The 17,455-nt window shown below is 36.9% G+C and overlaps 1 protein-coding gene across 2 annotated transcripts; it reads left to right on the forward strand.

Moving 5' to 3' along the window:
• The first annotated feature begins 4 nt into the window (after window positions 1-4).
• C1D (C1D nuclear receptor corepressor) lies at window positions 5-12,747 on the forward strand. 2 transcript variants are annotated; one of them, XM_079297621.1, is made up of 5 exons: window positions 5-128; window positions 7,284-7,430; window positions 8,736-8,802; window positions 9,264-9,319; window positions 12,112-12,747. In XM_079297621.1, exons 2-5 carry the CDS (start codon window positions 7,284-7,286, stop codon window positions 12,286-12,288), a joined length of 447 nt encoding a protein of 148 aa, XP_079153747.1. In that variant the 5' UTR covers window positions 5-128; the 3' UTR covers window positions 12,289-12,747. The 2 variants fall into 2 exon arrangements, with proteins under 2 accessions (XP_079153747.1, XP_079153748.1); XM_079297622.1 differs by lacking the exon at window positions 5-128 and adding an exon at window positions 1,531-1,634.
• Window positions 12,748-17,455: the final 4,708 nt, after the last annotated feature.

Raw genomic sequence — 17,455 nt, forward strand, 5'->3', positions numbered from 1 at the left:
GACGTCACCGCTGGTGTCGGGCGCAGGCCCCGCCCCAGTCGTGACGTCACCGCCGGTGTCGGGCGCAGGCCCCGCCCCGCTGGCGCCGCGGCCGGGAGCCCCACGCGGTGCTCGGCCCCCTGCCCGAGGTAAGAGCGGCCAGCCCCGGCTCTGCCCCGGGACTGCCTGTGGCTTTAGGGCTTTCCCGAAGCCTTGGGAAACGGGGAAGTGCGTTGTCGGGAGGCAGGGCCGCTGTGCACGAGTTGCGGGCGCTGCTGGTTTTGTTAACGTAATCAACGCGGTTTATGGAATCACAGCGTGGTTTGGGTTGGAAAGGATTTTAGAGATCGTGTCGTTCCAACCCCCGGCTGTGGACAGGGGCGCCTTCCACTAGGCGAGGTTGCTTGAGAGCTCCATCCGGCCTGGCCTTGAATGTTTAATGTATGACACGTTTGCGGCTTGATTGCGTGCACGTGAAAAAAAGAACATGGGCTTTGGGCTTTTTATGCTTTTTTTTTTTTTTTTTTGAGGATGGATGTTCTGTAGGCTGTAAACGGATACATTCCTGTTAAAAATTAACAAAATATTCTCGGTTCTTGAGGAACCTTGAGACCTTGGCAGAGTTTTCGAAGAGGAGGCACGGTGTGCATATACAGCACCTGGCGGAAAGGTGCTGAAAGTCAGGAGTGCCCTGTCATGAAACTTCTTTTTCTCTCATGTTGCTGCAAAGGTCAAAATGTCCCCCTTCCTTACGCTTTGCCACAGCTTTCTGACTGCAGTCTGGATTGCTGCTGGCATCGTGGAATGGACTTTGACTGGCAAATCAAACTTTAGATGATGCCAATTAAAAAGGCTCATTTTTGAGACAAACGAAAATGGAAGGACTGGATTTTAAAATCGATACTGAAATGTGTCTGGCCTATTTATTGGCTTTGAAAATATGAAAAACCACTTCAAAACTAAAATTGCTAATCCTGTGGCAGTATCGCCATTGGTAAAGAAATGAGAAAACACTCAACCTAAGACTCTTCTCCAGAGTGTGAGAAACTTGAAATTCATTCGTAGAATTTTCAGACTTCATATCAGAATGCAGTGCATGAGTTACACAAACCTTTCTGATAAGTGCCTTTTTCTTTGAAGTGGTGTAAGATTTTTAGCATTGTTTTTTTTCATCTGTGGTCTGCTTTTCCAGTACACTGGAAAGGACTGGCCACCGTAGGTAGATGGATTTTTCCCACATCAGTAAAATTGATGCTAGGAACACAAACATCTCACTGCTACTGTGTTATATTGAACCAAAAAGTGGGTAAACGTGCTTCTAATAGTGAACAGCCAAATGAAAATAATAGCACAGCAAAATAAAAACCAGCCAAAAAATAGATTTGAGTTGCTGTTCAAAATGGTATGGAGAGACACTGCACGAATTTCAAATACAGAAAATTGCGTTCTGGTAAAGGGAAGTGCATGTTCATGTATTGTGGAAGTAGTGGCTGAAGGAAACTAGGTCAGCAGTTTAAAAGGATTGAAAAAACCTCTTGGCTTTAATTCAAGATATTCATATTCATGGTGCTGGTACCAGTGGAGAGTGGCAGCAGGTTTGAGAAATAGTAAATTCTCTGTAGTTTACAAGTACAGGAGGTACAAACTGCAGGCAGGTAATTTCCTATTTGCTGCAAATTTGGTAGGACAGAAGTATTCAGTACTGATTGTTGTCCCCACTGCGTGTAAACTGATTTGTCCAAGGAGACAGTCTTTTGCTGCACAAGAAGTTCCTGATAAGTTCAGTGCCAAGAAAAGTATGTTTTAAAGACCAGTTTAGAGACACAAATTTAGTATCACTTTAGAGTGGACTTGAAGTATGATACTGTATCTGAGTGTGGTAATTTTTATGAAAACCTCTCACGAAGAAGTGAGATACATGAAGAAACCTGTTTTTATTATTGTACTTATGCTGGGTGTACTGAAGAGTTGGTGCTGAACAAGACCAGGTTATATTGGATTGATTCAGAAGAAGAAACCACTGTGTCATCAAAGATGCAGAATTTGATTACAGAGAGTAAAAGTGTATTATGAATCGTGCAGATGGAGTTGAAGGTTTGCATCAGTGGATATAGATGGGGCTGTGGTGAATGAAGGATGTTTAATCCAAGCTGAGATGACTGTTTTCCCATGGGATATCCACTATTGACTGAAGTGTAAATGAGCCTGTAATATTCTCTCCCTTAAAATTTTAATCTCCTTTTAAAACAGGTGAGAATAAATTTTGAAAATCCTTTGAAGCTCAGGTGATTCAGCACCATCAGCAGGAGACTGATAGATGTGAGCTGTTTTGTAGGATGACTCTGTGCAGGCTTTTATGGTGGCTGGAGCCTGGCTTTGAAGGCAGGGATTTCTTGGCTGTTTCCCACTTGTAATATAGTGCAAATTATGCCCTGCTTAACTACCATGGCTTGAGTTGGGATATTTTTAAAGGGGATCAAGATGAGCCAACTGGTATATACCTGATACTTAATTGTAGGCTTTTTTACTTTTGCAATGGAAATCTTTTTTGCAAACAGGATTGTGAGTTGGCATTGCAAGAGTGTTCTAATTGTACTAGATTGATTTGAGGCTGCCCCAAGCAGGCTTGAAAGGACAAAGCAAAGCAGGCCTGTGATGTGTTGTGGGCAAGTAATTATTATCAGCAATAATGCGTGTCTGTCACAGATTAGAGCCTTTTGTACTCAGAACTTTGCAAATATGGATTTCTCTGCCCTAAGGAATTTTGTAGCGGAAGAACTTAATCCTCATCTCTGGTAGCTTTAAATTTAGGATGCTGGTTGTTCTGTTGCCCTACAGTCACAGCAGTGAACTACAGTGTTAGAGCAGAAGTTACACTTTGCTGGACTTGCAGATCAACTGCATTCACTGCAGGTTGTAAGTCAGAACTCACAGGAGGGAGGACAGTGCCAGTTTTCAGGAGCTGACAGATGCTTTGCCATGTCGATGATGGTCACGTGTTTATTTTGAATTTGAGAGCAGTTTTATGTGTCCTGATTGAAAGGTTTTGGGCTTTTGTTTTCTCTACTTTGTTTTTCCCCTCTATGCAATCTGTAAATATCTATGAAAAGAAGAAATCATCTAATTGCCTAATCTCATTTTTATTAGGTGAATAATGGGAAAAAATAAAAGATCTGATCTAAGTATGAAGAAAAGGCCTTTTAGTGCTTAGGGAATATTTAAGAAGTAACATGATGTATGAATTCAATATTTAGCAGAATGCTAAATTGCTTTTTGTCTTCTGTTTGCATGTTACAAAATATTTCAAATACACCATTTTTATCTTGAACTTGCAGTTTTAATTCCAGTTGAAAACCACATGCATGATGCTAACATGGAGCATTTTTCATTTCTGCTCCAGTGGTTTCCTATTGCCATGTTGACAGATGCATGTACCTTCCACTATTTTCACAATGTATCCTCAGCAAAATCTCTCCTAGAAGTACTTATGGCCTAATTAGACTTTCTATATGACAGGGGTTTGCTGGAGACAGGAAGGGAAGTTTGGTTTTGCTTTTTAAGCCAGCTGGCAATTGCTTTCTAAGGCTTGTGTTCTAGATATATTAAAAGATTATTCATAAAAGCCACCTGAAAATTGACTGCAGTTTCTCTTTTTCCTGGATGTGCTTTTCTTAAAAGGGGTCTGTAGTTCTCCTGAAAGGAAAATGTGGCTAATTTTTCAAGTAGTATTGTGCACAACCATCTGTATTTTGTTTGTTTTTATTTGAAATACTTTAATATGGTATTTAACTTTGATCAGTAGTCATGTTAACACTACAGCAAACTGCTTTTGATTGTCACCTGTGTAGTTGTTTTTATAGAGTTTGCAGATGGCATAATTTCTCTTTCACTTTTTCATGTTTGTGTCTTTTCTGTGGTGCATTAATAATGTTTGATATTTCCATCCCTTTTTGCAGTTTGTATTATCTACTTTGGTTTATAGTATATTGCTGTGTTGACTGCAAAGAGAACAAGGTGCTTCTTGTTTTCTAAGCAGAACTATATGTAAATTTAGTAATCTTTCTGAATAAAAGAGAATTTATTCAGAATTTTTCAGGAATTTCAGAATATTCCGAAATTTTCCACCTATGGAAACTTATAAACATTTTTTAAACAGACCTAAACGCAATGCATGAATTTTCTCATTAAAATGGTTTACTTTTGCAGTCTAAACTCCTTTTCTTCCTCAAATACATATTCTTATGTTTTTTTCCCAAAAACATGGCAGCTCAGGGTTATTAAAAGGGAAGTTTGTTTCTGGTATGTTGTTGTTATGAAGTTGTACAACAGTTTTCATCACAGTTTTTTTGCCCCAGTGTCCTTAATCAAAGTAGTCCATTTCTTTTGTATTTTATGTTTATGGTAAAATTAAAGATCTTTTACAGTGTTACCAGTGTAACACAACCACAGGTTATGTGTTGTGCATCCTAGGTCTTACTGCTTGATAATAAAAATTCTGTCTTATTTCCTTTAGAATTACCCATTGTTCACATTACTTACCTAGGTAGAATTTTTCATTATTTCTCTTATCTGAATATTTCTACTATCCTTAATTTTTAAAGTGAGAACTCAGTGCCAAATAAAATCTGGTTGAAAGTCAGTAAATTCAAATCAGAAAACCTGTCTAATAAACTTTGTCTTCTGGAATTCACTTAAGGTTTGCTTGTTCAAAATACAAAAAAGAAACACTTGAAGAATTTTGAGGAAAAATGTGTTTGTTGTTTAATAACTGAAACATAACTGCTGAGGGCAGTATAGCTTTTGGGTATGCTTAGGGAGTCACAGAGCTCCTCCTGTTCTTGGCTTTGTCATTCTGGAGGTGTGAATGCACAACCCATGTGTTGATTTTGGCAGAAACAATTTTTTGGAGTTTCTGGTATACATGTTTGCTGATGTAGTTTGTTCTTGTTGTTAATGTTACCAAAATTATTTTAGGCTGTTGACTGCTGCCTCATTGTTGGCATGTGCCAATACTGTGACATATCCTGATTAGAGATTAGTTATGCTGAAACAACAGTGTAATGAAAGGACAGAGATCCCTGCACAACAGGAGTAGGAACTTGCTAGTTCCTGTTAAAGTGAACAGAAAGCACAAGATTAATAATTTCTTCCTGCTCCCCAGACAGAAGCAGCAGACTTGTCAGTGAAACGTTCTGTATGTGTACAGATATTTTGATAGCAAAATATATTTCAGATTGTATTTGACTGTATATGAGACTGTTTATCCTTGTAAAACAGCTCCAGTTAATTTTGATAACACATACTTGCTACAGGCTTTTGCTAGTTCTTTTTTTTATTCTTACTGATGCTGGATACACTGAATAAGGGAGAGAGAGAAGTTGGAATTTATCACTATGCTCATGCCTGCCTGTCAAATCAAGACCATAGTAGGTTAAGTAGTGCAGTGATATTAAGATCTGTAGGTGATTGTTGGATTGGATTACTTCTCTCCCTGTTTGTGTAAGTGTAGGGAACATGTATTGACAGACACCTTCTAACAAAACTTAGCTATATTAATGACTGGGAAAATCTAGTTTCTTTTGTAGCTTTGAGGGGTTTTTAATGCTGTATTATATGACTAAAGGTTAACAACAAACATTGTTTCTGAACCCTTTTAATCAACCTAACGTGGCAGATTATAAAGCAGGTGGCTAGGAGGGTAGAACAAAATGCAAACAGTGTTATTATGAATGTCAGAAATAATTGGATAGGTATTTCACCTTTCTGTGGGCAGCTTCTTGTGAATCCAGCTCAGCTTTCTTCCTTGGGTCTGCCACAACTGACAGAAGGAATAGTTAAGTGTGTGGTACGTGGGTTACATGCTGGGGTAGGCAGGGGACCTCTAGCATGGTTGGCATTGTGATTCTGTACTCAGTGTGAAAACTAGCTCTGACCAGGAGGAGCAGTCATGCAGCTGAGTAGGATTAGAATTCTTAATATGCAAACAATAGCAGTGAAACTGGGCTTGTTAACTAGCCCAGTTCATATTTCTGGAATCACACTGGTGTGGTTAAAACTGAAGTTGCAGACAAGCTTGAGTAGCTCCATACTGTTTTTTCTCCCAACCATCTTCCTTTTTACCTCCAAGAGACAATATAAATAAAAATAAACCTGTCGCATACATCCCATGCTCTTTCCAGGGAAAGATCAAATTGTTATCTAAAACAAACTCCAGTGATGTGACAGCTCTTTGCTGTTTGTACTGGCTGCGTGGCTTGGTGTTTATTTATAAAGTGCAATTTCTCTGAATTCTATTCCCTCCCTCTTGTACTCAGCATCCGGAGAGTGGGATTATCACACTGATTCTAAGAAGAAAAGTGCTGTGATCCTGGTGCTCCCACTGTTCTTGATGCAGCTCACCAAGTGGGCGGGAAAATTACATATTTCTTCTCTTTTTTCCTTAGAACATTTGAAAAGTTGTTGCTCAGTAAAAGTTGTAGCAAGTAACATAGCTCTAAGTAACATTAACTCCCCAAGATAATACGTGATTTATGATTTGAGAGGAATTAAAGATACTGATTATAAACCAGAAGCCAGGTGGCGTGTCAGTAGCCATACCATGGTACTATAAATTCTGGGAACAAAAAAGGGGTGCTTTGGGATTTTTCACATTTTATTTCCCAGTTGCTGTGCACTGATATGTTGACAAGATTGCAAGAGTAATCTGAAATCCCAAAATCAACTCAGATTGTTAAAGGTAGAGTTATATTTGAGATTATAATACCCTATAGGGACTTCAGAAAATAGGATACAGGGTTCACAAGAAAAAATTTTTGGACCCTCCTGAATGAACTGACCATGATGTAACTGGCACTGAAGAAATGTCTGTTCCTAAGACAATCTGAAGCTCTATCCCCATTGGTTTGGTTTGTTTTTCCTTTTTGGTTAGTTAATTAGTTAGTTTTGTTTTTTTGTTTTTCCTGGTGTCCTGCCTGCTGCTTGATGTAGCTCTTTATGTAGTTCAATTTATAGAGCACTTCTTTTAAACATGCAAATAATTTCTATCACAGATCCTAAAAGTTAAATAGTGTTTTACGACCATTGCAAGAACAGGTATTCATGTAAATTTTGCACAGGAGTTAGGAGATATCCCTGAAACTACAGGACTGTGTTGCTGCAGACATTACGTGCTAGAACTCTTCATGTGTAGGCATTTTTTATAATGTTTAATGAATGAATGCTAATGCTTTGTGTTGTAAATGACAGTCTTTTGACTCTGCAGGTACTTAATAAAAAGGATTATTATTTTTGTTTCCACTTTCCAGATGGAAATGTCAGAAGATGATAATAACATGGAAGAATACCCTACTGAAATTCATGATTATCTTGCAGCATTTGAAAAGTCTCTTGGTTCTGTAGATGAGATGCTGAAGACAATGATGTCAGTTTCTAGGAGTGAGCTTTTGCAAAAGGTAAGTTGCCTTCCTTTTGGAAACCTTTTCCTTATTAATACACAAATACTTGGGAGCCTGAACTGAAATAAAAGGGTCTGCTAGGCCAGCCACCAGACTGAATTACACCACATAACTAAAATTGCATCCCTGTGCTTGACACCTGCTGCTAAATTCTTACATTTCTAAGAAATACAGATGGTTTTACAAGCTCAGCAATGAAACACTTGGACTTCCAAGCTGATAAGTGATAATCTTACCAATGAGTCATTTAGCTCAAGGACATTATAGCTTATTCCTGGCCTTCCTTAACCTGGTCTTCTATAATGGAGAAGTTACTAACATTTTTGACTGAGACTTCTTCACAACAAACTGACTGGAAGTGATGTACCCAGCAGCATATGAAGGTGAACTGGCAGAAGTAAGAATTGATCTGATTCCAGAAGTCTAGACTTGAAGGACCTGAGCTGTCTCCTCTAGCTGTGCTATAAGCATAAGTCTGCAAAATGTGGCTTTTTATCAGAGCAAGGTAGTGCCTGAGAATTTTCTCTAAGCATCTCTGTCTTGTGACATTTAAATATGTAATTTCTTTCTGTAGGGCAAGAAAAAGGCAGCACATGAGGGAACTTCTTTATCCTGTGAGGATTTCTTACACAAATAAATTATGAAGAAAGCAGTCTTGACAACACAGATCTTTTGACAGTATCCATGTTAGAATTAGTGAGCTGTGCAGTGATGTTATCAGAGTTTCTGGAAGCTGTGTAGGACTAAAATAATAAATTTACTTTGACAGTCAAGGGAAACAAAAACCCCTTCATTACCTTTATTCTTCCTTTGCTTTATATCCCTAAGTATTCTAGCATGCATTGAACACACAGTCTATTGTGTAGTGTTAACATTCATTGATTGTATATTGACATTTGTGCTTCAGCAACTTTTAAACTTTTTTTTTCCCTTCCATTGGTAGCAACAACCATTTTGAATTAAATTTCTGTGGAAAAGCTATGACTATTTCTGACTGTGGGAGCAGTAGTCCAAGAGCTACATGATAAGGAATTGTGCTTTTGGTTGTATGTGACTGTGACATTTGACTTCATACTGCGAGAATTACATGAATACTTGGAGAGGGGAGGGTGGATGGTCCTGTGATGGCATGGAAATAAGGCATAAACATAGTCTCAGTGAACTTGTGATGCAAAATTGTGCTCCTTCAGTGTGTATTCTTTTATGAATACATTGACAGTTCTAAAATGTGCATGTTACTGCAATCTGTGTATATCTTGCTTAAAAATCTTCAAATATGATTTTTTTTCCTTTTCATTCTAGTTAGATCCTCTTGAGCAAGCAAAGCTGGATTTGGTTTCGGTGTACACATTAAATTCTATGTTCTGGGGTAAGTAAGTGGTAGAAAGGAAAACATACTGTTTATGATTACCATTTGAACACCTAGATAGCCACAAACACTAAATAATCATATCTCTAAATAATTAAAATCTTGTAATTGCCTTGAGGACCGACATTGTTGCCATCCATAGGGTAAATGATGTTGAAACTCCAGATCAAAAATCTTTATTTAGAAAAGCTAATTTTGTATGTGCATGAGTATATTTCTGGTTTCTTTGTGGCAATCTTTTCTGTCCTTTAAAGGACAGAAAGTTTAACCATTTTAGTTGTTTGGGGGTATTTTAGCTGCAATATTTGATAATAACAGTTTGTCAGCTACTTAATGACACAGTTAGCAATTCTTATTAATGGTTTTGTGTGGAAGCTTTGGTTTTCCTGTGTGACTGCTTGATAGGGTACTCAGTTATAGATAGCCTTCGGTTTAAAAAAAATGTTTCTTTTTTCTTGTAGTATACTTGGCTACCCAGGGAATCAATCCAAAGGAACATCCAGTGAAACAAGAACTGGTGAGTTGCTTACGCTGCATGCATCCTACTTGTGCAGGATGATTAGCCCAAATAGAAGTTAAATAATGTTTATATCTACATTTAAAAAAGGTACATTGATCTAATAGCATGTATATGCTTCATGGTGTTATGTAACTATATATATGCCCTGCTGGGCTCTTTAAATTCAAAAAGTAATTTTTTTTACTTTTAAACACTACTTTTTAAACACTACTGTTTAAAGTTGTAGAATCTGATGAAATTAGAAAGGGATGATGAATGATATCTTTTTTTCCACCTTTGGTTGAGAACTGGATTCTGTACAGAGCAGCTTTTCACTTGTATCTGTTAAATGGAAAAATGTTACATGCCAGATAATAATTTATAACTTCCAGTATGGCATTTTTTTTCTTATAAATACTTGGAATCATGTTAATCTCTGGGGCTGCCTTTCTAACTTTTGTATGACTCTAAAAGTGTAGTGTGGCTGATTTACTAGGGAAGACGGGAAAGTGCCCCCCTCCCCCTTCCAAGCCCTCCATTAATTCATTTTCTCAGCAGTAAAGACTCCAGTTCAGCAACAAAGCTAAAAGCTTTTTTGGCACCAATTGTATGTGTATTGTCCAGTAATTCTGCATTAGTGACATATTTACGACCTATAATAAATCTTTAGTTTTGTCTTTATATTCCATTTAGATACATGACTACAGCATAGAAGGCCAGCTATCTTGAAAATTCTGCTGACTTAAAAAACCGAATCATTTACCCCAAAGAAAAAAACAGAAATAAAAACTTCTCACTACTCATTTTAATTCCTGAATAAATGAAAATATTAAATCTCGGCAGATGTAAAATAGTTAGCTTAAATGTAAACCTTAGATAACCAGTGGAATGGAAGAGAGGACTGAAAAATGTGGAAAGCTAGCCTGAATAACAAGAATACTTCTATTTTTAATTTTTTGAGGTTTTCAGTAGTCTAGACTGTATCATATTAAAAAATGCATTAGTTAATATTTCATGAGCTTTCTGTCTGTTTTTTGTTCCTCCTATATTATATAGTGTCTGAATATCGTGCTAATTTGGTGATACTAAAAACTTTTATCTCTTCTGCTGTGAATATTTTATGTGTGTATTTTACTTCACAATTGCTGTTTGAACTCTGAAGAAAGAGTGAATATTTTCATAGCTTAGATTGTTGCTCAGATCTCTTTTCATTTTGCAAGTATCAAGGTTGAATGAATGCACGTTTCTTCCTTGCAAAGGCATTGTGATGTTCTTATTCATGTGGAAAGGGAAATAAAAAAGACCATTCTGTCATGATTATTTTGTTTTTAGAATTGCTCTCATGTATGTGCAGGTATTGAAACTGTACTTAGAAATCTCACATTCAAACGATCAGAATTAATTTCTTTTGTCAAGTTGACATTTTCCAGCTCCTTTTTCTGATGTTAATACATGTAGGTTTGCCATCTGTTCTCATTAGCCATCTCAGTCACCACAGAAATATTATGGCCAATCTTGATTTCAGACCCTGTAAAGCCTCCTTGTTAAAGCAGAAATGAAGAAAAAGAAAGAATGGCCAAATTTTTGACAGTTGTGTGTAATAATCACTAAAGAGTTGAAAATCAGTTCTGTTGTGTAAGTCTGGTAACTTTTGTTCCAAAGAGGTGGCAATGGCTGTGTGAGAAAGGTGTGGGCTACATATCTAAATTTATTTTAGCAGTGTCCACACATGTTCTGTTAATCCACATTTATAATTCAGATATCAGGTAGAGTGCAACATTTATGTATATATATATATATATTACTGTTTGTATGACAGTAACACTCAAAGTGAAAGGCCATATTAGCCTAAATATGTAGTAGGCCTGAAATTTGTAAACTAAATTGTTAAATATTTTGCAGAGTTACTGTATGTGTACTCCCTAGTCAGTGAAAAGAAACAGGCACTTATTCAAGGGGGATCTGCATTTAAAGCTGCTTAGTACTCTCTCAAAGTAATTTTCTTTATTTGTTGCAGGAGCAGATGAGGATGAGTAGGCACATAAATGAGATTGTTAAGCTGGGAGGGTATACTTCTGTGGGGCTGAGTCCAAGTCATGTTCTGGTCAAAAAAACCTCCATAAACACCAAATAACTTTAGTAGGCTAAGATATGTCAAGAAAGCATCCCCTTTTCCCTGGAAACAGGCCTGTATTTTTATTTATGACCATAAAATAACTTCTGATATGGCTGGAAATTCATCAGGCTGCCCAAAATAAGGTCTTTGATGAACTCCCTTGACCATTTCAGGAACTTAACCCCTAGACTTCTGGGTAGTTGCATGTGTAATGCTTGTACCATCTTTGATTTTGTGTAAGATGCTGTTTTATCTTTGCTTGGAGTCTCTGAATTTTGTAATTTTTTTTTGTTGGCAGCAGTCAGGCAGTATAATTCATCTATAAATGTGTCAAATACCTAACTATTATTTTGGCATCTTTATGTAGGTCAGACTCTAAACTGAGTTCAGTATTTTATTTTCTAACTTTGCTTGCAAGAACAGTTCCCATATCTCTGCAAATTAGATGCAAGTCTGCATCTCTGTAGCACTTTATGTGTTCCTGTTATAGCAAGTGTCATGTAGTTGGTGTGGTAGGTACCTGTGATGGAAAATATACTAAAGGGAATCTCAGATTTGCAATACTATTCTTTTAGGTGTTATAGTTCTAGAAGTGTACAGTGTGGAGAACTTCTAATCATTGATTCATTTTAGCATTAATCTTGGGAGAATGGTTTCAAAGACTTTTCCTTTCTTATTTTTTTTTTCTCCCTAGGAGAGAATAAGAACATATATGAACAAGGTCAAAGAAATAACAGACAGGAAAAAGGCATCCAAACTCGATAAAGGAGCTGCTTCTAGATTTGTAAAAAATGCACTCTGGGAACCAAATGCAGAAAATGAACATACTTCCAAAACTCCTGCTAAAGGAAGAAAGCTACAGAGGGACTGAATCTTTTTTTCCCCTCATAGGAATTGCAGACACCTAGAACTTATCTGGAAATGTTTTGTATACTGCATGCATCTCATAGAAGTGCTGTATAACAGGTTAATTTATACTCATGAACTTTACAGGATTGTACTTTGTCCAGAACACTTGTCACTGAGGTGGTCACATTTAATATTTATCTAAAAGTGCCATTTGATGCACATTTGACATTTCATTTCTCAAATGATAATGACCTGACATATACTTGCTGGTAACTAGAGATGTTTTGTTTATAATGCCTATGATTTCAATTTTTTAAATGATTTATTGACAATTTTTTATGTCGTCAACCTCCTCAATATTAAAAAGTTTCAAACACTGCTCTCTAGTTTGTGTTTTTTATGAAAGAGCGTTGTGTGAAATGCCATATTTGTAGAGTTTTGTATGGTTTATTCACTATGTTAAACTCTTTTCAGCCTTTCAGCTTGAATGTGTGCAATATTCCCTTCTGTTGCCTCTGAGAAAGCAGGTCTTCGAGGGCTATAGGCAAACATCCTGGATTCCCCTCTAAGCCCCTGTGTCTAGTCAGTGGAAAAGTTAGATATACCCTAAAGGCAGTATGTATGGTCCAAGGAAATGGAGCAGGCTGGGGGTGTCTATTAGAAAACAGCACATGGAAGAACTTGATGGAGTTTTGACTGTGGTGCTCATCCCTTAGTGCTGATGCTTGGTGAAGGGTGCTCTGGGCTGGTAGGAGTGTTGCCATCTCTTGGTGTTTCTCACATCTTCATTAGGGAAAGCATCCTCTGGTGCAATAAAAACTGCTGCTCCATCTTGCAAAAACCACTTTTACTCAAAATGTGAAGCTTGGTTGTTTAGCAAAGGAGGTTTAGTTTTCAATCTGCTGCAATGCAAAGCTCAATTATCTGCCCAAAAGCTATTTAACAATTAGCAAGGAATTAACAATTATGAAGGAAAAATAGATGATTTAGCTCACAAAAATGCAGTTGGGGTAGCAGTCCACACAGTATTTGGGAAATATTGGTGTGAAAGACTAAAGGATAAGAACAAAGGAATCCAATATAACTCTAGTATTGGAAGCTGAAAGATGTTCATGTTCAGTGGATGGTTACTGTCCTTGGCATTGTACTGCAGCAGGCGATGCAGAGTATGAACTGAATTGAAATAGGTATTTAAATGAAGGTTTTTCTGTAATTACTATCTAAAACCACATATTTGAAAATAAAATTCCAGTGCATTGACAAGTTTATTAAACTCATTACATGTCTAGAAACTTTTTTAGAGACTAGTATGAGTTTACATATTTTTATTTACAATAAACTCTTCAGGTAAATAACAATGCCTTCAATCCATCTAACAGAAGAACTGTTTAGATGTGGGTACCTAACCTTGCTGCCTCAAATCACAGGACTGCTTATGTGAGTATGCATGTCAAAGATTTATAAAAAGCTAAAATGACAGTGCTTTATTTCTTAAGGTTAATGTTATGGTTATGTCATATGAAGGAGCTGTTGGACTTGGGAGGGGCTTTTTTGTTTCATTTAGGTTAAAAATTCCAAAGACTCAAGTTGTGTTCTTGACCAAAAGTAACACATTTGTGTAAAGCAATTCTACTAAGTAGGTTTGGATGGTTGTTTGGAAGTCTATGTGCCCTGTATCATACCCCTTTCAACCTGATACTGCAGATGGCAGTGTTAGGCTGTTATAAACAGACTTCTGGACTAGGTGTGGATGTACAAAGCACAAGGGTCAAAATATTAATCTCAAACCCACTGATCTGGAAAAAAAAAAAAAGTTGAATGTTCTTTGGACTAGTGGGGAAGAGGGTTGGATAGAAGGGTCTGAAGTAGCACAAACCAGAGCACTTTCATATAGAAATTTTCTGGGAGATAACATCATCTGCTTTGAGAGGCATTGTCTTGAAGAAATGAGTAGCTCAGCTTATACTTACAGACAGTGCTGTTAATTAAAAGGGGATTGGAGAACATTTACATTACATGATTTTGCTCTTAAATTTCAATTACAGGTTTTGTTTTAAAAGGGTAATTTCTGAAAAGGATTATAATTGTCCAGTAAAGTACACAGGTTTCGTTGGTAAATGTTTAAATGAGTAATGCAAGGCTATTGGCTAAGACTTAGTGAGGTAGAAGTCCATTTGGCATAATTAATTATATGCAGGTATTTGACATTTTTAATAGGGCAATTCAATAGATATAGCACCTGCAGTTTAGTGATTTTTTTTTAAGGCCTGCATCATTCGGTACAGCTGTTAGTAGTGTGGGTTGTGGCTTTGGTTTTCTGACACAACACAACTCAGAAAAATACCCTACAAACTAAGAATCCTCACCCTGTGCTTATTATTCACTAACAGTCCTATTAGAAAGACGCTTGAAATCATGATTATGAATGCTAAGTGGGTTTTATATCATTGAAGTGATTACTTTGTTAAAGATTTTGTTTTGATTTAATGAGTTCTTGGAACTTATCTTGCTTTCCACTCTTTGCACCAAGGAAGTGCTGAGGTTGGTGAGAGTATGTGAAATTAGCAGCTGGGACTAGAATTTGGTATGAGGTTGCATGGAGAATTTTCCAAGTTCACAAAAATGTATTTGAGAAGAGAAATGAAAATGCAGCTCAGGATATTAAATCACTCATGTTAGTGGCAAATAACTACATAAAAACAGCAATTTGGTCTTAACTGTCCTAGCCATATAAGGTGATTTCTACTGTAACAAAATGACTATCTGACATGAGAAACTAGGTATTCTCCAGGTGTGTGAAGTTTCCAGAGATCTACTCCTAGAAAACATTTCTCTAACAGAGTTTACTGTGGCTGTAAAAAAAGGGGGAACTTTCTTAGGGCTTAAATTTCCAGCCTTAAAAATGCTAGCTAGATGGCTTGGGAAGTCAACATATCAATAGGCTTGTTTCTACTCCTTCAGTATTTTTATTACTGGAGAACTGCATTCCTAAGGGATTGTTTTTTATTAAGTCATCCTATTCTTTCCTGGCCTTGAAAATCAGTGCTAGCATAGAGCTTAGTCAAAAACTGTCAGTGTTGCAATTCTATTGAAAATCTCAAACATATTTATCTGGAATAATAAAAGTTAAGCAAACAAAATTCTGTCAGGATTAAGAATTTTCTTGGGTTTTAGAGGGTAGACTGATACTTGATTTTTAATTGCAGGGCTGGGACCATTTTTACAAATGCAAAGGGAAATCCTAGTTTTCATAGTCAATGACATACATGACCCAGGAAGTGATGGTGAGCTGTTTCTGCAGCTCTAGGGGGTTACATAGATCAACACTTGTATCAACTCTCAGCCACAGAAGGCTTTTGGGAGCCATGAACATCTAACTCCACTCTCACTGGAAGCATTGGTGGAAGTGGCACCTCTGGGATAGGGTATCCAACTTAGAAGTGCCAAAATAATCGAAAGTGGTTGCATCCCAAATGTGCACAGGTCATTAGTTTCTCACAAACTGAGATGTAAAGATGTCAAAACAGGGCGTTATTAGTTTGTTGTTATTTATGCTTCTTAGACATTCACTTGCCAGTGATGTAAAAAAAAAAAAGATGTTAAGCTACATCAGTTACAGAAAGCAAATACTATTTGTCATTTTAGAATCATACATGATACACATTTGTTAAAATATCCATTTAGGTTCTGCAGTGGGACAGTGTAATTTTCTTTTCCTAATTTGTTTTGAGTATTATTCCTTACACAAAGTTTTAGAAAGTCAACATGAATGGTTTTTTTTTTGCAGAGCACTCTTAGCACTAGTGCTAGTTAGGGGATTTTTTTTCTTTGATTTCTGCTTTCCAGTGGGATACACTTGTGATATTTTATTGATAAAAGCAACAGTTTATCTTTTTGCTGACTTTTAACCTTCCCTGTAGCAGAAGATTACATATCTATGGAATATTTAGTGCTGGTGATCTAAGAAGCAGACCTTGAACTGCACTGTTTTCATCAGCTATACCAAAGGGGAAAGAGCAAAAGCTTGTTTCACTACTAAACTGAGTGAATATGGCATGGAAATCTTGTACTGGCAAAGTATCAATTTGTAAAGTGATATATTTCAAAGGGGATACTAAATTTGACAGTGAATAAAAAGCTTTATAAATGGAACATTTAAGAGGATATCTTTTACTTTTCAGTGTAGGATTGCCTTAACATTCATCATTTCAATTTGGCAGCCCCAGCAAATTGATGGAAGCAATTCAGTATGAAAATTCAGTATTGCCAAGAGGCTTCTTCTGAGTCTAGTGTGGGCATGTTCCATGGACAAATTTAAAGTCTAAGTGATAGAAAATTGATTTAATTCAGCTCTATATTGTTCCAGCTTTACATCAAAATAGTCTTGGCATCAAAGGTATCTAGAGAGCATATACCAAGAGTACATGCACCACAAACTAATTTTCAAGTGAAGGATCACCTCCAATTTATGGTGATATATCTTGTGTAACAATGATCCAGAACAGACAGAAAAGAAGTAAACTCAAATGGGGTTGCAAATGTACTTTATCAAAGTTCTAATTATAGGGGTAAATTCTTAGTTATTGTTTTCCAGCAGAGTCTTTTAAAGTAAATGAGCAGCTGCTGAGGTCTGCAAGTGAAAAAATAGTCTGTGATATTCTCTCATATAATATGGGTATTTCCATTAATATGGTGTAGCATTTGTTTTTCAGAAAGCTTTTTTTCATTGTCACCTGAATGGTTTTTTGCCCCCATGGGAACAAATGACTCAGTGTTAAAAGTAACAAAGTTCCCATTATTGAAAGGTGAGAAGGAGAAATGCCTAGTAAAAAATACTGACAAGTTGGATGGCACAAACAATCCTTTTAATTTGTTGCCTTCGGCTGACAGACCTACTCCCCAGTTCACACACAAGACAAAACACGTTTTCTCCTGTCAGGTTTCCATGGAGAGAGTGATTCCTTAAGGCAGGTAATCACATGGGGTGCTGTCTGTGGATGTACACATTGCACATCCACCTGTGTGTTACAGATCTCTTGGTTCAGGAAGTTCAGTGTTTAACAGAATACAAACTGCATATTACTCAAATGCTATTGTTGGAGACTCTGTTTAACATCAGAAGCTTAATTCTCTGTAAGTCGCTTTATCTCTTGATTTCATTGAGGTCACAGTAGCAAAAATCCAGTACA

This window comes from Erithacus rubecula (assembly GCF_903797595.1).
Source record: "Erithacus rubecula genome assembly, chromosome: 2".
NCBI classification, from domain to species: domain Eukaryota; kingdom Metazoa; phylum Chordata; class Aves; order Passeriformes; family Muscicapidae; genus Erithacus; species Erithacus rubecula.

What these genes read in the sequence shown, in the direction of transcription:
- C1D (XM_079297621.1), top strand. Translation starts at nt 7,284, where the DNA reads ATGGAAATGTCAGAAGATGATAATAACATGGAAGAATACCCTACTGAA. An exon ending in GGAGTGAGCTTTTGCAAAAG is followed by an intron (nt 7,431 to 8,735) that starts GTAAGTTGCCTT and finishes TTTTCATTCTAG; the next exon opens with TTAGATCCTCTTGAGCAAGC. An exon ending in ATTAAATTCTATGTTCTGGG is followed by an intron (nt 8,803 to 9,263) that starts GTAAGTAAGTGG and finishes TTTTTCTTGTAG; the next exon opens with TATACTTGGCTACCCAGGGA.